The sequence below is a fragment of the Vanellus vanellus genome (genome assembly GCF_965231255.1).
Source record: "Vanellus vanellus genome assembly, chromosome: 4".
NCBI classification, from domain to species: Eukaryota; Metazoa; Chordata; class Aves; order Charadriiformes; family Charadriidae; genus Vanellus; species Vanellus vanellus.
In genome coordinates, this window is record NC_138909.1 from 1,588,692 (window position 1) to 1,615,329 (window position 26,638).

The 26,638-nt window shown below is 50.3% G+C and overlaps 1 protein-coding gene across 1 annotated transcript in view; it reads left to right on the forward strand.

The window, feature by feature from the left end:
* The window catches only part of ADAMTS3 (ADAM metallopeptidase with thrombospondin type 1 motif 3), a gene marked incomplete at its 5' end in the record, with an annotated part of 96,908 nt that overhangs the window by 49,167 nt on the left and 21,103 nt on the right, over nucleotides 1–26,638 (forward strand). Inside the window, one exon of the mRNA XM_082482759.1 lies at nucleotides 22,053–22,252. Within this exon, the coding sequence (XP_082338885.1) occupies nucleotides 22,053–22,252 (200 nt within the window). The remainder of the gene's footprint in view (nucleotides 1–22,052; nucleotides 22,253–26,638) is intronic.

Here is a 26,638-nt window from a genome sequence, read left to right on the forward strand (position 1 = left end):
CTATGAGATTTTTCTCGTTTGGCATAAAGAACAGGGACTTTTGGCACCTCAAGTTTCTTGTGTCGGCGTTTCACAAACGTGCCGTAGCGTCCCACCCGAGTCGCCAACGATCGTGTTCCTTGCCTTCTTCTACAGCAGGTAAGCCAAGCGTTTCCTGACCCGCTTCCAATTGCCGCGAAGGTAAAAGACAGGATTCCGGCCGTAATGCCAGGGAAACTGAGGCAGCGGCTGGCTTTCCCAAGCGGGGAAAGCGGGTTCCTGGAGGGAAAGCCAGCTGCTTTGCCGGGCAGGGAGTTCCCTCGGGACGGCCGAGACTGCAGTCGTTTTCCTCCTAAGAAGTCTTCTCTGTTCTGTACTCGGTCTCTCTTTCTTAACGAAAGGAAACTCCGCTTTCCATTTTCCCTTGGAAGAGTAGAGTTGGACCACAGGAGCCTCCGTGAAACCTTGTAGTTGCTTGGGACGTACTGAGCTGCGCTCAGCACCTTCCGTGAAGGTTTATTTGGGGCGATTTTAGTATTTACAGCTTGAGTGGGATTTTCCAAGGCACTGCAAATGATTACCCCAGCTAGAAGTGGGCAAGCTGGTACCCCAGGGCAGCAAGACACTCCTCCGCAGTCGGTGGCACAGCTTAAAACCAAATCTAAACTCCCCGCGTCCCAAGAAGATGCTCTGTCTCACTAACCTTGAATGTCAGCTGGCAGAACTGAGGGCCGACTTAGCTCTTATTTGGTTTTCAGTTCAGAAATGGAATGATCTTTGTGCTCCAGTTGTTTTCTTGACGTTTTTTGTTGGTTTACTTGTTTAAACCCAAGACCTCGTTTGCGCAGATCAGCATGTTTTGTTGGTGCCCCCCCCCCACCTTCCTCTTTTTGTGGGGCGTTAGAGGAGAACGGCTTCGTGCATATTTTCGCCCTTATCTTGGACGGTATCGCGGTACATGTACTGTTTGGAAATAGCTTGGGTTTGGAGATGTTTGTTGGTCTTGGAATGCCGACTTACAGTGCATTCACGGAAAAAAAAAAGCCGGAACCCGAGTTCAACAGCTTTCAGTGATAGTTTATAGTTGGAGCTTTTCCTTTATATTTGTGCCAGTGGAATTTTGGAAAATGGCTGAAATTCCATGCGGCGAGAAAGCGAGGCTTATTATCTGGGACTAACACTTCGGGGCATTTTTTAAAAATGTGTTTTATTTGCTGCCGTGCCGCTTCCGTGCTTCTGCTCTATTGGTTGCTTTTGTTGCCTCATCATTTTAAACAGCTTTTCTTCTGCCTTTGGTTGTTACTCTTGACATGACTCAGGCTGCCGTCCTCCTTCGGGCATCTGGCCAGTGCAACCACACGGTCAAATTTGACTGCAGAGCAGGGCTAAGCTGGCCTTTGTGCCGGTTACTCACCGGATCCAAGCCGAAGTCTGCCTTTTTGGGTGACGGTACTGAAATTATACGAAGTCTTTCAAAAAACCAGGAGCAGAAATGCTGTATGGACCTCTTGGGTTCATTGCTTGCCGTAGTCGTTCAAGGTAGGGATTTTTCAAGATCAAGCCCTCCCGCTTTTTAAAGTAGCTTTTAAGTCAGGAAAGATAATTTGGTTTTCTCTAACTTAGAATCTCAATTCGTGTCTACGTCTGGCAGTGCTCCTCTCCCTCAATAACAGCCGCCTTTCTTTTGTATGGGTTGAGGGTCCTGTATTTGTATCTAAGTCGGTGTGCAAGTCTGGAAATACAGAAGTTTTGCCATTCATCAAACGTAGTTGAGGATAAAAATTGGGTTAACCTTCTCAGAAAAACACTTTAAAACAGTTCTTGTCGTATTCTTCTGGCCACCTCCCTCCCCCTCCTTCACCCTTGCCCGCCCCACAGCAGCGTGTACCTTCGGGCTGTTTCCCTCTAGCATTTCAGTCTGCCTTTTGAGGAGTTCCATCTCTTTTTGTCATATATGTATATGCATATTCCATGGAAAAATTTTCCTAAATCTTCTCCCATCTCAGGTTATTCTATTATTATTATTATTATTATTATTATTATTATTATTATTATTATTATTATTATTATTATTATTATTATTTTGCCATCTCTGTTAGCTTTCCACCAGCCTGGAGGGCTCGTTAAAGCACACTGTACAGGAAATCGGGAGAGGCGCAAGAACGGGACCTTGCGGGCCAGACAGGGAAAGTTGGCAGCTCTCCTCTGTCGGGGAAATTCCTTGGCTCCGAAGAGCGGCTTCGTAGAGAGAGTGCGCTATTGAAGAGGCACGAAATGCTGCTTGAAATGCCGTTCGGCTGATAAGCGGCTTTCTGGATATTCACACGTCATGATGAGGTTCTATCAATAACGCTCAAATTGAAATGAGTTTGAATATAAGAGTTGGAACGTTGCAGTTGTGTCTGAGCGGTCTTGAGGTCACACTGCGAGTACCGGGAGGGAGAAGATGAGGTTTTGGGCATGAAGAAGTTAACGACCTGCGGAGTCGCCTCCTACGGAAGGTGTTTCCAGTAGACTTCACCTCCCGTGTCAGACAGCGCAGAAACGCACCTCCCTGAGAAAACTCCCTCTCCTTAGTTACCGCTTCTTCAGGCAAACGTAAATGGCACCGTCTTTCGGGCCAGAACGAGATGGAGGTCAGAGCGGGGGGAGAATTTATGACGCTCCACTGTTTTGGACGGGATTGGGATGGGCAGAAGGAGAGAGGGGAATGATCAAAACATCCTGTGTGTGGAAACACTGCGAGTTATATTCGTACCGCGTCTGCGCGAGGTGCAGGCAAGGCTGGCTGCTAGTAGGGGTCGGGTGAGCTGGAAAGAAGGGGAAGAAAAAGCACCTCTTTGCATAAGAGTCTGTCTGAAAAAAGGAAAGTGTCAGAGGGTAATGAATCCACAATGAAATCACTCCTGCTGCGGTTCCTGAGGGCATGGTGTTCGGGGCTTGCAGAAGACTCTTTTTCCCCCCCCTCCCTGAAAGGAAACAGGAAAGCTCGTGTGGGATTCTCTCCCGTTTGTAAACCAGTTTTGTGGTACGGCACTCAAAATCAGTACTCGAAAGCTGCTGGTTTTTTTCACTGAAAATACTGTGGCGTCAGTACGTGTGTAGTCAAACTATGGATTGGGTTTTTTTTATAAGTATGTCACATTTGGGTCACATTCTGTATAATTATAGCTGTGGGCAGGAGAGGTTCTGCTTCATAAGGAATTGTGAGGTTTGAGAACCGGCTTTCAATTCAGGACTGCTCTCTCCCCCTTTTCGCCCTTCCAGTTTTAAAATGCTCTTCTTACAGGAAAGGGATGGCCAGGAGACAGGAGAGGCTTTGACTGACTTGCTGTGATTTCACAAAATCTACAGTGGTGTGCATGTCTGACGTTGACTATTATTTTGGAATGAAGAATCAGAATTTGTTGACCCAGAACGGCTGTCTGGAATATATTTATAATTCCCCACTTCGAGTATTTTTTTTTTTACTCAAAAAGTTATTCCATCTTCATTATTCCAGCCAGTTCTTGTGTGCAATTTAGTTAAAAAATGGAGTATTTCAGCTTGAGATAGGGTTGATGGCCAAATGAAACAGTCCTCGAAACTTCAGTTTTATACACCGTAATACCTAAACGTTATAATTTGACATAGTTATCTAAACATAGCGTATATGTGTGCGTGGGCAATACATCAGCTGGTGCTCTTTAAGAAAGATAACCCTGTGTATATTTAGTTACCTTCTTCCAGTGCGGTAACGATGTGCCGTGTTTACGAGAGGATGGGATGTTGGTGGTTTGGGTGTTGAAATGCATGGCTCAATATCTTAGATAATCTCTGCACATTGCCTTGACCCAAACACAGCAACAGTCTTTCCGATGAAGGCGCCGGACTTTAGATTATATCCACCACCTTCCATGTTTGCCCAAATCTGAGTTTGCCGGGGACTTCCAGATAGAACTTGCCACGCTTCCCCACTAACCATCTGAGGAACCGTTTTCCAGCTGATGGGAAAACTTTGCCAAGCTCGTCCACGGTTGCCATCTGTTGGGGTACCGGCATAGGGCTAACAGCTCTGCGTCCTTCAGCAGCCCGTCACGCATGCCGCCGCCTCTCCCAACGCCGCCGCCTCTCCCAACGCCGCCGCCTCTCCCACACCATCTCCCGATGCTGCCTTGCAGGTGGCTGCTCGCAGAAAAGCAACCCTGCCTTGGCCATGGGTCGGTGTCACCGCAGGTGCACGGGCTCATCGGAAGGCCAGTCTCCAAAAAACAGCTGTTGGGCTTTGTAATGTCAGAAGGTCGGAATCCACTTAGTGACAACTGAGCAATTAAGAACAATTGCGCTTTCAGCCACATTAACGAGTGAGTCGGTAGGAAGACATTGGAAGGAAACGTCCCATTGTCGAACACCCGCGTAATTTGTGACTCACGGCATCATCGGAAGAGTGTTTGAAGTTCTCTTTGTTTTGGTAATATGGACTGCCTAAATATGTTCCCACATTTTTTTCCAGTTTTACACACTCGGTTATTCCTTTTATGTGACTGAATGTTGTGAATTCCATTCTTCTGTCTCCTTTAAATGTTTATCTCGGCGTAAGCCATCCAACAGCTGAGTCTGCCCATTATGTTTGCGGCTTTGGCTTCAGCCTGCTCTGGTGGCCGTGTGAGGAAAGCACGCTCGGAGTCACGAAGCAAGTGCCATTCCCTGAAGCCTCCTCTGGGAGACCACTCTGCGGTGGGGTGGTGATTGGGAAAGCGGTGGTGGCGGTGGCACGTCAAGCTTTGGGAGATGAAGTTCATTCCCAAGGCTGGAGGGGCTCAGCGGTGGCCTGGAGTTTCCCAGCAAGGTCACTATACACCAAATGCCATCTCAAAATTATGTGTAGAACTAACTGACAAAGATGGGACAAGGCAGATGTTTGGTGAAACCCTTTAATGCGCTTTCCATGTCATCATTTGAAAGCTTCTGCCAAGTGGACGTTATGTATTTCTCTTGTCTTTTCTGTCTTTTTAATGAATTCATGACTTAGTAGAATGAGCAGTTTTTACGTGTAGCAGTAACGCTGCAACGCTTCAATTTAGTCAGAGAGGAGAGCTCCTCAGTCGAGTAGATCACCGTATATTGCTCTTAAAATGACCGTTTTTGATTCGCAATGACTCGAGCGAAGCACTGGAGAACACAGTTTGGAATGTCTCCCGCTGTACGCTATGGTGACGCGGGTCGGTGGTCAAGTTCCGCTTCAAAATTTGAACTGGAGAAGGCATTAGCCAAGCCGCGGGGCTTGCTTATGGCCCGCGTTAGCATATTTTACAAGAACATCTTTTTCAGCGTGTGGTTAACTATTTTCTCCTTTCAGCTCTACCGGCTCAGCTGAAGGATTTTCTCATTTTCCTCAAGAGAGTAAACATTTTGGAAGAGGCATTCCCCTTAGAAATTGAAGCTGAATCATTTTCATTCACTTCCCTAACGTGAAAAAAATAAGTCTAAGTCTCAAGTGTGGTGAAAGTAAAAAAGTATTGGTCAAACACAGTGGTTTTTTCCTGATGTAAATTGGGATGTGCTTGCTCCTGCAGCTGCTGGATGGCTGCTGTAGTGCGTATCCTTACGGATATCATAATTTACCTCGTTCTTAGCGTGAGGTTCCCTTCTCTAAGCACTGTTCTGTTAAAATGCCGACATTAAATATCTTTTCTGGTGTTTAATAAGACGCAGAGGTGCTCATTTGTTGTGTTCAGCGACACAGCAGAGGAAGGCTGCAAAGGCGGTGGAGGGTACCAAACTCGGCATTCGCTGGTCATGAACACCAGTTTGGGGTGTCGGTGTCTGCTCAGACTCTCGGAGGTTCGCGAGAACTCGGTGAGAAGTGTGTTCATGTCTGGGTCCTTCTACAGAAAAAAAAAAATTAAAGTACCTTTTTGGGTTTTGCAGTGTGTTGCCATCAAAATGTTCTCCTCCTTCAGCGTTTTTAAAGCAGCAGGTTCCTGTGCCCCACCTCGTCACAACCGACTTTTTTTCCCTTGGATTTTTAGGATGCGTTTTCGCTGTTGGTAATTACATCAATGGGAAAGCTTAGCTGCATCAACGTCGGCTTTTCACAGCTCTCCTACTCCGACTGGACAGCAGTTTTGGCTGGGACCGTGTCAGCAATGCACGGCCCTTCAGCTCCGCGCTCGGCAGCGAGGCAGCCGTCCCTTCTGCCTCCGAAAGCTGGCGTGCAAAGGGGCAGAGACTTTGCTGGAGCTGGTGCCTTCCCGGCACACGGGTCAGACCCACAGGCCTCCTCTGTGGGGATCTGGTGGCATTTGTGGAGCTGGTCCACAGCAGCGAGCTTAAGATGCTTGTTTTTAGGTGAGCCAGTAAATTGCATGTTGACGGGAAGGGACCTCTGGAGATCATCTTGTCCGAACCCCTGCCAAAGCCGGGTCACCTGGAGTAGGTTGGCCAGCAACGCGTCCGCGCAGGTCTTGAATATCTTGAAGGAGACTCCACAGCCTCTCTGGGCAGCCTCTTCCAGCACTCCGGCACCCTCAAGCCTTCCCCAGTGGCCACCAAGCCCCCCACCGTTCATCGACAAGAGCCAGGGCGAGTGATTTGGCTGTTCACCGCTCTGCTTTCGGCCCGGCACACCTCCCTGCTCCGAATAATCCCGTATCAAACGGAGCCGTGGCCTGTCTTGGTGTCTCGCTGGTCTGTCTGGACAGGGTCGTAGGCTTTGCAGGCTTGGAGAGGCACATGAAGCGATGGTCAGAGTGTCATCGTCGGTGACAGTAGGGAGCGAGCTGCGCAGCCACGGTGGCGCCGGTGGCCGGGGCTCCGGAGGAGCACGGCCGTGCCAACAGAAGTTTATTGTGGCTTTCCTTACAACAAATAAACCGACAAAACAAAATACTGAGAAATACTCATTTGAACGGACTTGAGGAACGCTTTTCCTCCCTGGGGGAGATGGTAGCTACCAACCTGGCTGCGAAGATGTCTATGAAAAAGGACCGTATTAGCTCATTGCTCACGGTGTTGAATACCACATCTTAGGAACTAATTGACCTTTTCTGTTGTAGAAGAATAGCAGGTTAGCGGAACCTTTCTCCTCTGATGGGAAGCGTGTTTTAAGAGGGTCATTTGTCACACGCTTCTGTCCAAGAATGGGAAAGCAGGTGATGTGGTCAATGTTAAATTTTAAATGATCCATCGGGGATATTTCTGGAGCTAGACAATACAAGCTACTGCTTGTCTGCTACCGAAAATAACCATTTAAAGAGTTTAGGTCCTGGAATTCTTCTGAATCCATTAGGGGTCTCGGGGAAGATGCCCAAAAATGCAGCCGACTCAAGCCATCCAGCGTGTCTTCTTCCAGCGAGTTCCGTAAAACATGAATGCAACCTGTGTTTTCGAAATGGGGTGGACTTCAGAGGTACCCCCTTTCTGAATTGCCTTGTCCTTGTAGAACGCGTCCCTCTAATTACGAATGCAAGGGCTCTTTAGGTGCACTCCTTCCTGAAATAAAGATGATTTTCAGACTGATTTAACGATACACGAAGGCGTGAGTACTTTCAGGGCTGTTAGTGCAGAGCTCTCTGGTGTTCCTGGGAGAGCGTCTGACTGAACTGGAGCTCTTACGAGCTGGAAGCTCTGGGAATGAAGGGCTGGCCACTCTGAGCCCTAAAAACTATGAGAGTCCTCACGTGCCCAAACCCACGTCTGGTTCCAGCAGACCACGTGCATCTCAGCAATGGACCAGCCTGGAAATCAGTGCTGACTTACTCTCTCTCTCTCCTCTGCAAGCTGAATTCCAGAGCCTCTAAAGATGCTTTTTTCCATATTTTTACACATTGATCCATCCGATCGTTTTGCAAAATGTGACTTTTTTCCCCTGTTATTTTTGATCTTTTATTACAGTTGTATTTAAAGGGCTCACTTTATGGCTGATTTTTAGCATTATGTATAAATGCACAGTTCTAGTCTTGGACGTGTTTGGACTGTAGCCCAATTCATGATAAAAACTGACTGTCCTCTTGGCCATCTCCACTTTCAACTCTTGTTCTCGAGTCGTTTCTGCAAGGTAAACACGCCGGTGTTGTCCGGAGTGCAGTGCCCGGCCAGCCGAGGCCATGCTTTAGCAGCAAAGTATATTGAGAAAAAATATATATATATATTCACTACCTTATTATCTGATGGAGGAAACAACAACGAACAGTTTCCTCTCCCGGGAGTAATCGTTACGGGGTTTGTTGATGGATAAATCCCTTCTTTAGTCAGAGGTGAGGTTTTTTTGAAAGCGGGAGTTTGCTGCAAAGCTGTTAAACGGGGGAGTTACTTTTCTGGAAGGATCCTGCTTTCCCTTCGGGACGGCGGGAGAGCATTTCTCCAGGAGCGGTCATTCTGCGGCTGCCGAGTTTCTGCGCCCTGGCACCACGGCGGTCCTCCTCTCGGGTGATCGGTGCGGGCAGGCAGGGCACAACGCCGTCCGCGGGGACCCAAAGCAACTAAAACTTATCCTCAGTCTAATTCTGTGACAGCCTGCTCGAAATACAGCGGTTATTTCTAGGACGGAGGCGATGCTGCCAACACGTAGGATTCACGTTATCTAATTTTTTAAAAAACGCAGCGGAGAGGGATGCGCGTGAGCTTGCAGAGCCCTGCCCCGTCGTTGGCTGCCGTGGCACCTTCTGCGCCTGACCAGGAGGTTTTCCTCATCGCTCTTGGGTCCACTGGGTGTTACTGGTCCGGGATCCCAAACAATCCGTTTCTAACTCTTTTTTTTTCTCACAGCTCAGTAGGTCACGTTATGCCGCGGTCACTTGTTAGGTTTTTTTCTGCATACAGCACAACTCTTTACGGTCATACCACCCAACGTGAAGCTAGGGCTGCAACCAGGTGCGCCTGCATCATCAGAAGGTTGGCTAACTGGGCTGGGAGCGCAAGCCAGGCAGTAGTCACCCGGCCACGGGCGATGCCTCGTTACAGCTAAAACCAAGCTAAAAATAAGGTCAAGAGCAGATGGGGCAGGGCAGGGCTGGACAAGTCCCGAGGTCCGCGTTAAGCTCGTGCGGAGCTGTGACGATGTGGTATCGGCGGTGGCGAGGCGAGGTGCCAAGGTGGGGTGGCGCAGAAGTGCTGGGAGGTGTTACGCTCTCCGCTTTCAGGGAGCGGAGCAGCAAGGTGAAGGGTAATGGTTTTAAAAGGAAAGAGGGGAGGTTTAGATGAGATATTGGGATGGAATTCTCTCCTGTGTGGGCGGTGAGCCCCTGGCGCAGGTCGCCCCGAGCAGCTGTGGCTGCCCCATCCCCGGAGGTGTCCAAGGCCGGGTTGGACGGGGCTGGGAGCACCCTGGGCTGGTGGGGGGTGTCCCTGCCCAGGGCGGAGGGGTGGGACTGGATGGGCTTTAAGGTCCCTTCCCACCCAAACCATTCTCTGCTGATTGTCCCACTTCTCTTTGCTACAGTAGTGGATGTGGGGACTGTCCTTCCTGTGCTCTTAAGCTTCTGATTGTCAAAGTAGAAGCCAATAGACCTTGAGCAAAGAGTGGCAGCATGTTCAAAACAAGCTGAGTTTGATCCCGAGACTTACTCATCCCCCGCTAAGCCTGGGGTGGCTGCCGTGCCGTGTGTTGTAAACCTCACTGCACCTGTGGCAGGTTCCCCGAGTCCCTCCAAGAACCCAACAAGCGCTGTGTGAGCGTCCGTGGTGTTCCTCACCGCAGAGCCGTGACAGCTGGTTTTACTTAAAGCTATAAAAGGTCTTGAAGGAGTTTCCAGCACGCGTAAATACCAAAGCGGTTGATATCAGGTCAGGGCTGTGGAAGGAAGGTCTTCTGAGAAATGATCTCACAGGCGTTCGTTGGTGTAGCTGCGGCACGTGCCGTGGGCTTCGTTCTTTTCTAAAAACACCTCCTGTCTCTGAACATTGGCGTGCCTCAGACGTATGCCTCCGGCTCGCTTTCGGTTACCCAGACTCACTCAGGAGGTTGAAGGCCGTAAGTTTAGTCCGTAACTTTGATATGCAGTTGTTTCCGATAGAAAACCCAGGTGCGTTTTCTATCACCTTCTTACCTTTGTAGAACCTCACAGCGACGTTTCCGCATCCAGGAACACTCCTCTCTTCCTTCCAAGCCCTAGAGCACGGCAAGGCCCTAGGCAAATCTACACGTGCTTTCGCCGCGCATCAGCTGAGGGCTGCGGAGGGTAAGCTGGCGCCCGCAAGCTCGTCTTCTCCAGTCGCGAGAACTCGGGAACTGGCTCAAGTTCCCCCTTTTGCTTTTTGTATTACCGGTTTCTGGTCACGGGGTGGAAAAAGAACGGTTAATAGTTGGCCCAAATTCAGACATACTCAATTAGTTTCCCGAACCACGTTTCAGTTCTGGCTTTGTTTTGCGTGCGTTCGCTGCCAGGTGAGGATAACCTGCCGTGCTAGGAAACCCTCGCGCCGGGTAGGGAAGTGATGACAAGAAAATTATGGGGTGGAATTCCAGCCATTTCCATTGGAAAAGTTTATCCCGCGCTGGCTCTAAACACGTTCAAATATATACAGAATGATGCCTTTCGTGGTTCTACGTGGCTTCCTAAGTGCGCTGCTGGCATCGACGCGTCGTGTGGATGAGCGAGTGCTCAGGACTGTTTTGGCTGGTGATGGGTGGAAGGGAAGAGCCCTTCCCCTTGTGTCAGAGCAAAGTTGGCTCCGCAGAGCCGACGAGGAAGATATATATATCTTCCATCCTTCCCAGAATTATTCTGCAGCGGGAATTGCTAAGGTACCGGAGAAGCAAATATTTTATGGAAGCGGTCGGCACTTCAAAATATTTTCTTTGCTCTTTTAAGCCTAACAACAAAGTAAGATAATGTTTGTGTTTGTCACCCACTGACTTCATGTATCTAATGAATAATCCTGCAGCCCAGGGGTGCAGACCTTCCTTTAATCCCTGTTTGTTTGTATTCCTACCGGCCGCTGTCACTCTGCCGGTCCCACTGAAGGGAATATAAACAGAGCTGATGCTCTCGGCTGTCATTCGTTTAATCTTCTCGGCAGGGCGAAAGATACCCAGACTGCATGTGAAGTCCCAGGAATTATTTTTTTTTCTCTCTCTCTCTTTTTTTAATTCCTCCGTGTGGTTAAGCTACTGTGAAAGCGGAGCTGTGTCTGAACCTAATCGCTGCTGGTTTTATTTCGCAGAGTATTTTACGGGACCAGAGCCCGCATTGCCTTGCAAACGCAGGCAGTCCCGCTGGGGGCTGGGAGGTCCTTCTGCCGTTTTGGTGGTGTTTCTTCTTCCCAGGCGTCCCCCACCCTCTCTTTGCTGCTTTGCCACAGCTCTAACCTCAAGTCACTCATCAGATGGCCGTCTTTGGTCACACTGGCTGCTTCCTCCTTAGCCCATCTCTAACACCGGTCAAGCACCCTCTAAATAATCCGTACCACCTTGGAAGGAAGCTCACAGACGACTGATGAAGAACAGAAGCGCTGGGGGGGAGGTGGGAGGGTATTTCTCCAGAAATCTTCATTCCTTCTCTGACGTTGTACCCCTGATCCTCAAGGAGGACCTTCAAAAAAAGACAAGCCTGGAAAATAGAAGTTCATAATCTTAATAGGTAAAAAAAACTCATGCACTCAATGGGGTACGGGTTCAACGGCGCGTTTTAACCTCTCCCCCAAGTCCTCACTGTCCCAAAGCTCTAAAATTACCTGTCACGCCATTTCCATGCGGAAGCGGTCGAGCATCTTTGTCCTCTGCTCACGCCTCCTCTGATGCACAAGTAGCAATTCCATTTCGTGTCACGCCACCGAAATGGCGGTATCTACCCAGAGTCACAGCAGCTCGTTCCAGCTTGGGCTTCTCTTGGAGGTGCGTTGCTTCTGTCTCCAAAGGGCAGCTCGTGTGCTGACGAGGTTGTGGGGGTTCTCCAGTTCTGCTCGTTGGCTTCGCAAGATGTGACGTCTACCGGCAAACCGTCCCTCGCCACGTCCTTGGGCGGCAGCGCTTCCACCCGCACGCGGTGTACAACCTACAGCGGAGAGAACACCCGATGCGTGTGCACGTCTTGAATTTTGCTTTCCTGCACTCATTTCTTGGCGTCTCCTGGGCAACTGTGTTCATGTAGAGTTTTTCCTCTTAATGCTTTAAGTCTTAAATACTTTCAATTAATACTTTAAACACCGCGTTATTTAGTCCGTGAAGCGATGCCTACGTTTGCTTAGGTTTGCAGTCTTTTCCAAATATTTCTGTGTTTGTGCTGTGTGACAAACTTCTTTTTGGCCTTTCCGCAGCCCTTTGGTGACCCTCAGGGGAAGATTACTTTCCATAACCATATTGACGCTACCCCTCGGATCAGTTCGGTTTTGACCTGCAAATAAGTTTGTATTCATTTGAGACAGATGTATTTTTTAAAGCTCAAAATGAAATATGTTCTCTGTTCAACCTGAAACTGTTCAAGTGGTGGAAGCGCGTCCTTCTCTTGAAAATTCTCTCTGTTTGTTACCGTTCCAGCGTAGGTTTGGGTAGGGGCGGACCTGACCTGTCTTCCCCTCGCTGTGACAGCAGCCAAATTACCCACAACACTCATTTAGCTGAGAACCCGGGGGAAAAAAGTAGGAACAAATGCTCAAACACTATTCCCAGCGTCGTTTGCTTCAGCGGGAGTTGTGTGGTTCTCCTCGGGTTGGCATTTCACTTTAGAATTTAATGTGGTTTCAGTTAAAAAGTCGCTAAAAAGCTTGGAGGAATTACACATCTAAAGATGCAGGGCTGCACTTCCCGTGGGGCTGCGGTTCTCCTGTGGGAGACGTGGCTTCCAAACTGCTTTTCTCTGCCTCGTTACGCCGGTGAAAAAAAATGGGGCGTTTAAGTTCTGGGGTTTGTGTGAAATCTGCTGGTTTTTGTGTGCAGAACTTCAGGTTTATCACAATACAAAGAACATCGATGTGGAAAGTTACACGTAGAGCATTTCAAACAATTTTTTTCTTTTTTAATAGAAAAGGTTTGCACGTTTGGTGGTCCCCAAGATGCCGTCCGCTCGCTGCTGTAGCTCTCGGTGCCTCTGTCATTCTTGCTCACCAAGAAAAAGCCCGGCACTTTCCTAAGACTTGTCACCACCGGTCCCCTTCCCACCCCCATCTGACCCGGTGCTGAGTGGCTCCGTAAAGTCGGAAGCGCTGAAATCTCACCCGTGTTCCTTCTTAGCCGTGAGGATCCGCGCAAACACTGACTCTTCGTGTCAGCAAGCAAGCTACGTAGCCAGGTCCCTCTGCTTTGGGGGATGCTCTTGGAACCCTGCCTGCGTGGGATGCGTCCAGTGGTTTCCCGCTGGATTTGCTGGGAAGCAGCCGGAGCGGCACAAGTGACCATCACACCCCGGTCGTCTTCTGCTTGGTTTTCTGCTGCGCCTTTCAGTCTTTTGCCGACAGAGAGAGACGAGGAGGAGCGACCGGTGGTTTGTTCTGGGGTTGTTTTTTGTTTTGGCGGAAGTTTTGGCGACAGTTAAGCAATAAGGATGTTCAGGAACCGAACGTCAGAGTGGAGATGGGAAGTCCCAGGGCAGATGTTCCGTGTGGGCAGGGGGGACGCGGGGCAGCGACACCCAAGTAAAGAACAGCATCTTCTCCTGCCACAAAGACTGTTGGGCTACTGCCAGAAAGTCATTCTGATGCTTCTGGAGTAAAAGGCGATTTTGTTAAATTCTTCAAGAAAAGATAAAGGGGAGCGCTAAACTTCATAGGAGTTTTGTTTGTGTTTCGGTGAGGGTTTTTTAAGGACCTAATAAATCAGAGCGCGCATCCCAGAACCTAATGAGAACATCCTGTCGTAATATTTTCCACTCGGCGACCTGGGTGGTTTCTTTTGCAAGCGCTGATCCCCCGTCATTAGACAGAACCGGCACTGCCACAAACATTTCGCATATAGACAGTTCCTGGGGAAATAAGTTCGAAGTCTGTTGGAAGTGTTCGGAATCGGCGTTCGATCTACGTGATTCTTCTTTTCTTCCCTGGCTTTTCAAAAGCCCACTTCAAAATAAGCCTTAGTAGGCAAAAAATCAGGGGCTTTCACAGATTTATTCAAGTGTGTGTATTGACCGTTGTCATAACGAAGCAACCTGCTGTGTTTCTCACACTAATTATTTGGGCAAAGCTCCACAGAAGCCAACAGGTATCCTTGTGCTCCTGCTGAAGCATGTGGGATCCAGCTGCTAAAACACCTGGCCCTCCGCTCCTGGTACCTGGTTCCACATCTAAAGGGCCAGATTTTTGGAAGGTATCAACATCTTAAATTGTCCTTTAAAGGTAGTTGGTAACGAACAAACGGAACAGTCGGCAAAGCTTGTCACAGAACTGTTAAAAGTCCACTGTGATACTTGAAACTCTTCTAAATCTGAGTTCCACACGTGCATTGAAATGGTCGGTGAGCTTTTGGATAAAGCAGGATGCTGAGGCCCTTTGACAATCTGATCTGCACTGAGCATAGATCAAATCTGGAGAAAATCTTAGTGTTTGCCTTTAATAGGATTAAAGCTACGGAATAGCTTTTTCATGACTGCTTTTTTATGTCTTGAGGACAGTGGTGTTTATGAGGGCCGTACAGACCCCTGGGAAGGGCGAGACAAGTAACGTGTGAGTATTTGGTAGTGGCATTAGGTGCGGGAGTTACGGAGGAGGTGTCTCTGAAGTGTTCACCAGGAGAACAAAAAGCAACGGTCGCAGCACGGAACAGGGAGAACCCATGTAGATGCTGGGAAGAAATGGTTCCCTGGGAAGGTGGTTCCCTGGATGGGGGCCCAGAGAGGTGCTGGGACCTCCATCCACCGAGAGTTTCGGAGGGGCCAGGATGAGTCTCTGGGCACCCTGCTGAAACTTTGAATTTGGCCTCCAGAGAGCCCTTCCAACCCTAGCGCATCCATCGGTGCATCTCTCTCCAAGAGCAAGGTGGGGAAAGGTCATTTTCAGTTGATTCCTTCATTTAGCAAACCCTCTTTCTACCCTTACTCAGTCCTTTTTGACCTGTCGGTCAAAGGCACGGATGCCCTTCTCGGGTGCAGCTGGAAGCTCTATGTGGCTGACTCCTCTGGAAGGGGTGTGAGATGTCGTCACCTAGGCTGGCCCCGATGGCCCGGAATCGCAGAGCCCGCCCAGACCACCCGCTAAACACTGAAATCAGCCCGATGCACCACTTCGCTCTATGCGGTTTATTCCGGATGTGTTTTCCGTGAAGATCTCTGTATTACAAAGAAAAATATCCCCCAAAGTAGAATTCCTTGGGGCACCTTTACTGTTCCCTGCACTAACTTGCTTCGCTTCTTAAATCTCGTGGTTTGCGAAAGGAGCAAGGCTGCCTTCGAGGGTTTTAAATGTTATCTTCAGGGTGTGACAAAGCCACCGGCCGCATCAGCTGCCGGAGCCCGCCTTTTCTCCGCACCTTCTTTCCATTCCATCGCCGCATCAGCTTACAGCTCGGTTTTTGCGTCCAGTAATTTCTCTTGCCGCCGTCCCGGATGCAGATGCAGGGGAGTTCAACGAAATAAAATACATAGACTAAGCTCTATGGCAGCGTGAAAGATCTGAGTATTAAGACTGAGAGAAGAGGGGAGAGGAAAACTTGGTGAGAATGGCTGTCTCCACCCTGGTAACGTGAGGTTTAGGAGCTGAAGAAAACACAGAGCCTCAAGAAACTATAACTAGGAGAGAAAGCAATCACGGAAACTCATATTCTTCTGGTGGTTAACAAGTAGAAAAATGTGCAGCAGCTTTAGAAGCGACGTGATGAGTTGGCCTACTTTCCTGTCTTTGGAAATAGCATAATGGAATTTTTTAGTTGCTACAGAATACGGCTGTCCTCGGGGACGTTTTATACATTAACACGCTCGTTAGGAAGGAATATATATTGATCTCAATTTGTTCTGAACCGGTTTTTCATTATTTTCATTTGGAGTTGGCGAAGGTGGGGAGCCTCCCCAGACACCGTCGCCAGCTCCCTTTCTCTCCGCGGATCTGGTCTCTCTTGATCAGCGTTCATGCTTGACTTGGGATCCGACCTGAAATGCAATTCCTCCTTCTCCGGTGGTTCTTTTTCTCAGGAGACAGTACAACCCAGTTCCTATTAAAAGCACTGCTATTAATACTAGGCGCTAAACCTCTGGCTAAGTGCTGTTGGGCCACCATAAGTCAAGGCAACCGTGCCCGTGGAATGGGTTGCTCTCCAGCTGGGCAGATGCCGGAGCGTGGGGTGAGCCGGGCTTCTCCACAGAGAGCCACCAGCCTCCGGGAGCCCGACAGGAGCCACAGCCCACTCTGCCGCTGCATCGAGACATGTCCCTTGGTGCGCAGTGATGGGTTCGAACCGCTGGGCTGCTAGCTCAGACGTCTGCTGAGATGGGAGAAGCGCCTCCAGAAGAGGCACGGGAGAGGGCATCCATCTTCAGGCCCCAAGTGCAGCAGCGGCGGTTGTGTCGATGGAGCGGGATGAGCTGAAGGTGGGTCTCGTGTCCTGGAGAGGCCTCACCTCGCTGGTGGGAGCGTGGTGTCACTTGGGGCGAACGCCCACCTTGGCAGCGTTTGTAGGTACACCACGTTAATCTCCACCTCGTCCCTACAGCTGTAAATCTCATATTTGCTGAGTTTTCTTTGGCGCCGGGGCTGCAGTTAGGGACTGAGCAAGGTGCCGGGCTGTAGCCATCTCATGGTGAAGATGTGCCAGTTCCTGCCGCTGCAGAGCCGTCCCTGCCCCCCTCGCGTGCCACGGCTAGGTGACGTCCCCGAGGGTCTCCAGCTCCCGTGGATGAGTGTCCATGTGTCGCGCTCAGCTCTGAGCGAAACGTGGCCGAAGAAAGGACCCAACGTCCAGGTACGCCCTGGGATTCCTTAGCCACCTAAGCACATGTGAGGAACATATATACAAATATATATACAGATAAGGAATGCTGCTGATATCAACGTGTCACAAAATTCAACCCACATATTTTAACATATAAAATAAGATTGTAAGAATATTCCATGTGACAAATGCTTCGGGTTCTCTTTAGATACGCAGAGGCTTGACTGATGGCAGCGGTCATGAAGTTAGACTTGGGCACATCACAGCTTTATTTAAGAGTAGAGAAAGAACTGTAGTTTCATTCTTTTAAAGTTACACTCTAGGAAAGATGCATGCTGTAACCCAGTATAATTCTTTTTTTTTTTTTAAATACAGGAAAGCATTTAGGAGGGGTACAGTTATGCCCAATTTTTGACGTAGGTGTTGATGTTGAAAGTTCAGTGTTCCTGAAAAAGGATTTAGGAGGGAGGCAGGCTTTTATCGGTGCGCAAAGGGGTTACGGCTTTTAGAAGAGGCGCGTCTGGGTTCACGGAGAGGTTCTGCAGATAGATTTGCGCTTGACAGAAGCCGCCCGCCTGATTCCAGCAGCGTGGTTCCAAGTCCCCAGAGGTGGCCCACGGCGAGGTTAGCGGCCGTGGTTGGTTCTTTTTTTTTCAACAAAACACGATGACGGAGCCTGTGGGGGAGACTTCCTTCGGGTGCGTCTCTGTTCCGTTTCCACTACTTCATTTGCTCCACGCGCAAAACTCCTCCTGCCTTTTCTTGGCAGAGGAACGCGGCTGGACTGGAGGAAGATGTCATTCTTTGCTCTCCTCATTTTGGCGAGGGGATGCGTGGTAGGCGGGCGCTGATGTGTGCTGTGAATAAAATAAAAAAAAAAAAATACACCCAATACACCCCTGCACATGTGCATACAGTGCTGGATGTTTTGTCTTCCTCCCCAGATGTTTGCACAACCCCATGACTTGGTGAAAGAGCCGGGACTGATCTTTTTCTGACAGGTAAGATGGTGATGTAAAGGATGCAGGTGACTAGCAAAATAAAAAAAAAAAAAAAAAAAAAAAAAGAGAAAAGGAAGAGATAACGAAGCAGCTAATTCCAGAATGAGATTAGGAGGGATTAGTCTGTCTCGCACAAATCCGCCGACAACCAGGCGGGTTTCCTCGGTGCGTAGCAGCCAGTGTTGCACCTCTCTCTTCGCCGCGATAGACAATGCGCTCAGAGGTGCCGGGAGGCTTTGCCGATTAACTCGCGGAGAGCCTTTGTCTTGGAATGCTTCATTGAAATCATTCCCTTCGGTCAGCCTCGCTGCGATCTCTTCCCGCTCATAAGAAGGGAGTGGGTTCTCCAACTTTTGCTCCCGTCTGAATTGCTTGCTGGGTGCTCTCGAGAAGAGTTTTACGCGGAAAGGCGGATTTCTCCCTTCCCTGGTGACGGCGGCTCCAACGTGGAGGTAAGGGGGTGTCGGGCGGCACTGCTGCGGCGTTCGGCTGGCAAATCTGCAGCACTGCCTACGTGGAAACTGTTCACGTCAGTGCTGAAATCACCCCTGGGTTGTAATATTTGCGGGTGACGTGCTCCCCGCGGGGCCGATGCTCAGGAGAGTTACACCACCTTCAAACACCTCGGGTTTTCCTAAGCCCCGGGTTAACGTGCCGAAAATTATGATGCGTTTTTCTTTGAATGCCAATTTTCTTTATAGTCCATTACATTGCAAAGCCCATAATCATACGCAGGAGAAGTCACGGCACGTGTGTTTCTCACCCATTGCCTAATGACCTCCAGGGACTCAGCTGTGGTTTGTGTCCCGAGTTCTGGCGGTGTGTGGCACTACCGACGCGTAACGCCCGTTTATTTGTGCTACACATGTCTGCGTGTCCCTGAAAGTCGTCAGGCGTGTGCGGATGGGTGTGAGTGCGCGGTTCGGGCTGAAGAAAACTGTTTACGTATCTTTTGGGTTGGGCGAGAGGGAGGGTTGAAGGAATGTTGAAAGGATGGTTGCCTTTGTGATTTATTGCAGTAACTCACAAGTCTGCGAAAGTCTCGCCAAGCACAGGCAGCGGCGTTACTTCTGCGGCAACAAAGATTTTGGGCGAGAAGCGCTCAGGCTGAACTCTGCCCTTGTATTGTGGGTACCTACTGCACGAGTGGAATGGAGGACGCTGCTGTCTTGGCTGGTTGTAGCACTCGTACTGCAGTGAATACCTCTCCTCTAAGATTTTTCCATAATGTCTTCTCCTGCTGCAGCATCCGTACATTTTTGAAGGAACTCTTGAGTTGCAGGGATTGTGGTGGTGTGAAAAGCTCAGCCTGCCGAAGCCGGGAAGCTCTTGGCACAGAAAGGAGATAGAAAAGGGTTTTCGGTACAGCTTCACGGTAGACATAGGCGTTGGCTTTGTAATTAGTCTTGTTTGGAGCAATGTGATGTGTAGACCAGCTGCAAACTTGGACAAAGACGATCTGTAGAGAGGATTAGATAAAAACGTCTCATGTGTTTGACTCTGCATCTACCTGCCGGGGAGGTTCTGAATTACGCGTGTGTGTTTTGTATTTATAAGAATAATAACGCCATCTCCTGAACAGAACGCATCCGAGGACGCTCTCTGTGCTGCTCGGGAAGGATACCTGCCGATCCCCCTTCCCTACGCCTCGGCTGAAGCCAGCGAGCGCAGAACAAACTTCTTAGAACCAGCCAAAATTAACGCTGGTCAATTACGGTAAATAACTTCAGGTCGGTTGAGGCATTTGGAACCGACTGTAGGGCTATGAAAAGGTTCGTTGACTCTGTGAGCTCTTCTAAAACTGCCAGTAGTGCCCGAGCACTCGGCTGAATCGTGAGCAGCAGGGTGAAGGAAGAGGTTGCAGGAGCGGGCTGTAGGATCGTAGGCATCCTCCCGCTTTGCGCGGGTCACGCCGTCCTCCCTTTGCCCTTCCCTTGTGTTGAGTGCTTGGCCGTGGATGCAGACCGCAGCATTGGCAACCAGAGCTGTCGTTAGTACGTATAACCTCGGTTTGGTTCCGATTGATTGCCTCTGAAGTCGCTAAAGTGCTGGATTACGGAAAAGAGACAAGCGAGAGAATAAATAAACCACTGGTATTGCCCTGTAGTTTTTGGCCAGGGCGTAGCGATGTACAGTGGGTGCGCGTAGGGAGAGGACCCCACAGCGTCACTTCCCACCAAGGTATGGGGAAAGGCGACACAGAGTGAGGCTCGCTAAGTAATTACTAGCTGGTAGGAAGCTCAAATCAGGAAACAGTTGGGATTTCCCCACCGAGCCCGGTCGGGGGGAGGTTTGGGGTTTCTGCGGAGAGCGGATTGCAAGTTGCGTTTCAGGAGGTGGGAGGCTCAATGCTTGAAAATGTTTCCAGGACTACTTTTGCTTTTTTTCCTCAAATCTTGGCCAAAAAAAAAAAAAAGGTCATTACATTTCTTCCTCGAGGGAGGTTATTTTTCCTTGCTTTGTTGGGATTGCACACTTGAAAAATATTCTGTGGGTGCATGCATGGAAGGAATGGGCGTATTGAGAATACCCTCTGTCTGCAGAAGTATTGGAGAGGGGTGGGGACAAAAAAAAAGGAATCCTTTTTGACTCGCTCTGCCTGCTCAAATGAGCACAAAAGGAGATTCTCCTCTTCGTTTGGACCGCAAAACCACCTATTTAAGAAGGGAAGCGACGGCCAAACCGACGGGTTGTCGCGTGGTCCCATTCATGCTGCGGGCGCAGCGGTACGAGGAGGTTACGGGTGTATTTCCCTTGGACACGGCGCTCGGCAGCCGCGCCAGCGGCAGCAATTTTTAGAATCGGAGCTTGTCTATGAATTTCCCACTTGTGTGCCATCACAGGGTTCGCATTCTTGAGCGGGAGAGGACTTGCGGTGGAATTGTAAAGCTGTTTGCAGCCCTGGTCTCTCCCCCACGGCGGCGGGCGAAGCTTCCGAAAACATCTGGGGGCGGCCTTGCCGTTTGATGTGGGGTTTGGGGAGAGTTATTTCCGTGTTGCCTGTGAAGCGCTGTGATTCCTGGGGAGGGAGAGGCTTCCCCGCTAATGCCGCCAGGAGCTGCATCTGCTCACGGTGAATTACGGCGCGGCAGTCCAACGCGTTTTGCGACGTTGGTGCTGGTCCTGCTGTCCTTCCGCAAGCCTGGGAGCCTTGCCTGCAAACGCGTGAAGGGCCGGTTGGTGTCCTTGCAACCTCGGCTTTCGTCAACTCCAGTGTAGAGAAGAAGGGCTTGGGAGATGCGCCATCCTTTGGGGAAATGCCCCGATACCGTGCGAGTCAACGGGCAGGACCCTCCTCTCCGCTCGGTCGGTTGGACACCGGTCGGTGGTGGTGGGTTCGTAGAGCAGGGAGGTTCCTGTGCGCTGAAGGGCGATATCATCTCTTCCTTCTTAACGGAAGAGCGGGGGAATGGGGATGCTCCCTGACGGAGCCAGAGACACGGGGACAGCCGGGTTCCCAGCGAGGACTGCAGTACGCAGGCGGTGGTGTGCACCATCAGGTGTTCCAAATGGGCCTCGTGACTGGTTTTATTCCTTAGAGCCTTTTGGTGCGCTGGATTAGATTTAGGAAGAGCTAAGTAGCCTACAGCTGGGACTTCTGTCCTGTCAAAAATCCATGGTGATGTTTTGCTTTGCTGTCCGAAGTGGGAGCGATAGCTTTTGAACCGTTCCAGCTACGGGCTATTGAATGCATCCCCCAAAAAGCCCATTGAGAGTGCTCCATCTGAACTCTGCCCCTTGGCCCGTGTCTTCAAGGGACCCTTGTACTACTCGGTCATATTCACAGCAGAGGATATTCCAACACCTACTTGTTCAGCAAAGAATTACAACAATAGTTAAGTGAGTCAGAAGCTGAGCTGTGCCGGTGGTGGGGTACGAGGGGCAAACACGCAACGTTGCTCTCCGGAGATCTCTTCCACGTGAATTGGGGCTGCCCACGTTGCTTTTGAGCACTAAAGGCAGAGGTTACGTGCTGAGGCATCCCGTGTCTGCGGCGCTCTCTAACACGCGCCTGATGTGCTGCGCAAAAGGAAGGGGGAAGTTCTGGGTTGGGAAGTGAAGTATTTGGGATGAACTTTATGCACGAAATAAGAACCGCCTGATAAATGATAGAACCATACGGTTGAGTGAATTTTTTCCTTGGGTATCTGGTGCTTTCCTCTCCCCCTACAATAATCTTTTCCGAGTTCCTGATTTATTTTATCCAAAGAAGCGGTGACTCTGCGGGTGAGGATGTCGTGCGGGAGGATGTTTCTGAAAGGGAACTGGAGTAGGTGCTGATGCCTTCCTATTTCTTGTAGGGTCTCTTCTGGGCGGCCTGGGAGAGCTGAGTTCCCTCTACGGCAGCGCAGAGCAGCAGCTGAACGAAACCCTGCGGCGCCGCCGGCACGCAGGAGATGACGACTACAACATCGAGGTGCTGCTGGGTGTGGACGACTCCGTCGTCCGATTCCACGGCAAAGAACACGTTCAGAACTACCTCCTCACCCTCATGAACATCGTGAGTATCTTCCTGGTGCTGCACCGCGTGGTTTGGAAGGGGAAAGGCTTTGGTAGTCTCCCGTAGGAGTGTCTAGGAGACCATGCTCCATACGAATACGATGGTTTTGTCTGCTGTTGGATACGTTCTCTCTGTTTTCAAGATGTTCCTTTAATTGGTGTTTTTCGCAGTAGTTTTCTAGGGCACGTTCTAGGGTCATTCCAGGAATTTGGAAATAGTTGCAAAACAGTGGGGGAAAATTGTAAACTTGATGCATTTCTAATAATTCCAAACTTCTCCGGCGACACAGCTCTGAAGGAAACCTGGTGAAAGGATAAACACGCAGGGCAAAAAGAGTCCTAAGCGCCTAACGGCTCTTTGAAAGAAAGGAAACCTTCTGATAACGTCTGTTCTTTAACGCGTGTGACAATATCCGTATTTATATCGAAACTGCAGAGGAGCAGAGACTCGCAGAACTGCTTTATCTTAGCGTGGTTTAGGGGGTTAGCAAGTGGGGTTTGTCTACATAGACGTCGCTGGCTGTGAAAACAATGGCAGGGTGCTACGGTTAAAGATACAGTCTTGAACGACACTATCAGATTCTATGGAAATGCCCATTCCAGAAGAGAAGGCTTCACACTGTGCGTTGAAATTCATGGACTGTACCAGCACGGAATGCTGGAACTGCTCCAGCTTCAATGGTTTCTGGTTTTTCTATCTTAGAAGAAATCTGAAAAAGTACCGGAAAGGAGTGTAAAGGAGGTGTATTATCCCTTGCCATGTGTCACCTTCTCTTAATGCATATAACTGTCAGACCCATATGGAAAACAACATCCTAAGGACAGATTAGAAGAGAAGAGAATTACAATTAATAGTGATTTGATAAACGTTCAAATGATTCTTGCTTTTTTTTTTTTTTTTTACACTCACCTTTATCTTCCTGGAATAATTGCAAAATGATTCCTTGGCCTTAGGGAGGGAATAACACATCAGGTGAATTTGGCCTTCGGTCCTTGTTTTATGGTTCGTTCCTACGCTTGCGCTGGTCATTTTTTTTTAGGCGTTTTCTGCTCTTAACGCCTTCCCTCGGCGCAAACGCCGTGCCTGCGGGTGGCTGCCCGTGGCGGTAGCGCACGCCGAGCTCCGTCGCGGCTCAACTCTTCCACCTGCTTCGTGGAAGCCTCGGTCACCCAGGACAGGAGCGACCCCCTTGTGCCTGATGGGGCTGGTGGAACATCTCCTGCCGGCGGGGGAACGGAAGAGGTGGGAGCGGTGACGCTGTGAAGGGTGGGAGAAGAGGCAGCAAGGCTCGGTGTCGCCGAGAAGACTTCTCGGGACAGCGCCTTTGCGTTAGACCTCAGGTGCGACCCAGGTAACTCAGAGAGACAGAAACGCACCGTTCAGAAGGGCTTCTCTCCCGTGCCCTCAGCCTTTGGTCTGAGGTGTGACCCGCGTGGTTGGAGCATGACACAGCCCACACCAAACGCTGTCCCGCAGCAGCCACGCGGCTACGCAGGTACGGAGACCTGAGGCTGAAGATGTCACCTCTTGTGTTTCAGACTACAAACGAGCTACCGTATCTAGGGATGGTGTCTTGGCTCCCTTTGCAAGCTCCTCAGTCAGCTACATAAGCTGTTTCTTCCAAAAGAACTGGTGGTGCCAACGACATGCATCCCCTACGTGCGCAAGACCATCCTGCTTAGGTAGAGGAGACCCCTCAAATACTGGGGGGGAAGCACAGGGCCAGAACCCAAGTGTATCCACAGGTATGATCTCATTGTCGTAAGACCCCAATTACCTTTTAGATCTTTAAAGCCTTGTCCTTTTTTTTTTAAAAAAAAAAAAAAAAAAACAACCAACACCTCAGCCCCGCACAGCTTTTGCCTGTCGTGGTCCCATCTCAGTTTTCCAAGCGCACAAACACGCTGAGCATCTTTGAAAACCTGCCCACGCCTCTTCTGGCTGCCAGAATGAGGACCGGCAGTTTAAAACTCTCATCCTTAGAATCAGAAAGGGAAATAAAAAAAAAAAAAAAAAAAATCTCTATATGAATTTAAAGCAACTGATATCTTTTCCAGCGTCACTGTGTGTAGCATTTAATAACGCTGTGTAGAATTATACTGTGCTATACATGTAGAATAAGAAACTCCAGACATACACACCCGTTGTTAACTTAAAAACGGGAGGTTATCCTGCTGGGATTGCAGCCGGGAGCTTTGTTCAGTCTTACGCCTTTCCTGCTGGTTTCTGTGATTGTGAACTTGCAGGTGCCCGGTCCCGGTGGTGGTTCAGCGTCCCAGGGGAGCTGCTCTCCATCGAGCAGCAAATGGATGCTGTAGACTCTCGGTTTGACGAAAAGGCGCCGTTAAGCCGAGTAACGTCTGTGCGATTTGGTTTTGGAGCCCAAAGCGTTTAATCCTCCCCTCCTGCGGCGGGCGCAGGGGAAGCCTTTGGCTGTGGTGTGCTGGGGAGCCGGTGGGAAGCTCTTTGAGGAGGAAGGAGCCGCTGAAGCCGGGCTGCTCCGTGGGTCGCCTCTGGGACACAGGCGAACGGGCGGCGCAACTCGTGCGTGTACAACTGGGAGCTGCTGATCTTTGTTAGCGGCAGCTGCTCTTTTCGTCTCGAGGGACTCGGAAAGCACGCGAGCGACTCTTTGCTTGTTCCTAGAAGATGACCGACCGCTGGGACCGCGGCTGGCGCGGGGCAGCCCACGGCTGGCGTCAGTGGCCACGGCTCGGCAGAGCCGCAGCGTGCACTGCAGGCGTCACCCTGCCTGGCGGTGCGTGACCCGGCGGCGCCAAGGTCCAAGAACTGAACCGTGCACATCTGAACCTGCGTCTTTTGCCGAAAAAGGCAGGCTGGAGGACGAGGAGGAATCAGTGACGAGCGTTACGAGCATCGGGGGGGGGGGTGTTTCTCGAGGCTGATGGGGACCCGCCGGGACTCGCTTTCCCCAGCGGGGGAGTTAAGGGCGGTTTTGCCGCGTGTGGTGCAGCGTATGCGACATAGCGATATCCACAGGCATCATAAGGAACGCTATTTTATTCCAGTGCAAAAAAAGCAGCGTTAAGTCACGTTGACTCAACCCTGTGCCAAGAGCGGTTGTGCCGTGCCGCCGCAGCCGCGCTGCTCGCGGTGCCGGAGCTGGCTCACCGGGAACCACGCGCGGCACAGCCTCGCCGTGCCGTCGGCAGCTCCGGGTCTGGAGGTGCGGTTTCAGCTGAAGAAGCGCCAGAGGTGTTTCCCTGTACTTAACATCTGTACATATTCCTGGGCTTAAGAAACAGGCTGGAAAAGGCAGCGTCGGCCATGCATCGAAAAGGGCTGCTAAGGAGCGAGAAGCCCAAATGGGCTCATCTAGTCCAAAGCCATACGGTCTGGTGTGGTCCCTAGCTTTTAGGGGAAGCTCTACCGTTACCTCCCAGCGAGAGCTGCCAAAGTCACCGGTGGCCTTCCTTCCAGGAGGGCTGAGGGCTCCAGTCGCCCGCTGGAGAGATTGTCGTTCCCCAGGAGGTGTTTCGGGTGGCTCGGTGGCCTCTCCATCACTGGGCAGCTCCTTGAGGTGACCGAATCGACGTTTTCTCAATATTACCTTTACCGGGAGCACGTAAGGAGTTGTAGCCTCCGTGTCCCCACCCCTGCCCTGGTGTCAGCACGGCTCCGGATCCCCAGTGGAGCATCCCTCGGAGAACCTGCGGCAGTCTGGTGGGAAAGCCAGCGGGGCGAGAACTGGGGAGGACTGGGGAACGGGGTGCCAGCAAGGACAGGGGAATTTGGTTTTTCAGCTAACAAAAGAGAGAGCAGTGAAGCGTTCATAATGACCACTTCCAGCCAGAAGTAGCTAATGCACTTTCTTAAGCAGATACTTAAAAAAAAACATGATGTTTTTGGCACTGTGGTGTTCTGTCTGAAACTAAAGGTCTCCTCCATTAGTCCGCTGACATTTGTCTCTCCCTTGAGTGGCTGCTTGAGACAAAACCTCCCTGGATTAAAGTGACTGAGGTCGGAAAGACGTGCGCAGGGGGCAGCAGGTTAGACTGAGGGATTCTAAGCAGGTTTGGACTTGGCAATATTTATATCTTTTTTTTTTTTTTTTCTTGAAATTAAACCGCAATTAGGCAGCGGAGCGGAAGTTCCGTGCATCCTTCGCTCTCAAATGGCAAGTTGCTTTCGACGGAATTCCTCTTTTGGTGATCCCCGTCCGTCAGCTTTGCGGTTTTGCGGTGGGGAGAACATAGGAGGTGAATAATTGAACTTTGGAATAATTGCTTCACCAGGCGGGCAGTCGGAGTTACGCACTCGTTCCTTGTAAAGCTCTCCTGCCGACAGTCTGTTCTCAGCTGGTCCTAAAAGGGATTGCATTTTGAGAAAAACAAGGGCTGAAATCGTTATGCCAGGTCCCGCCGT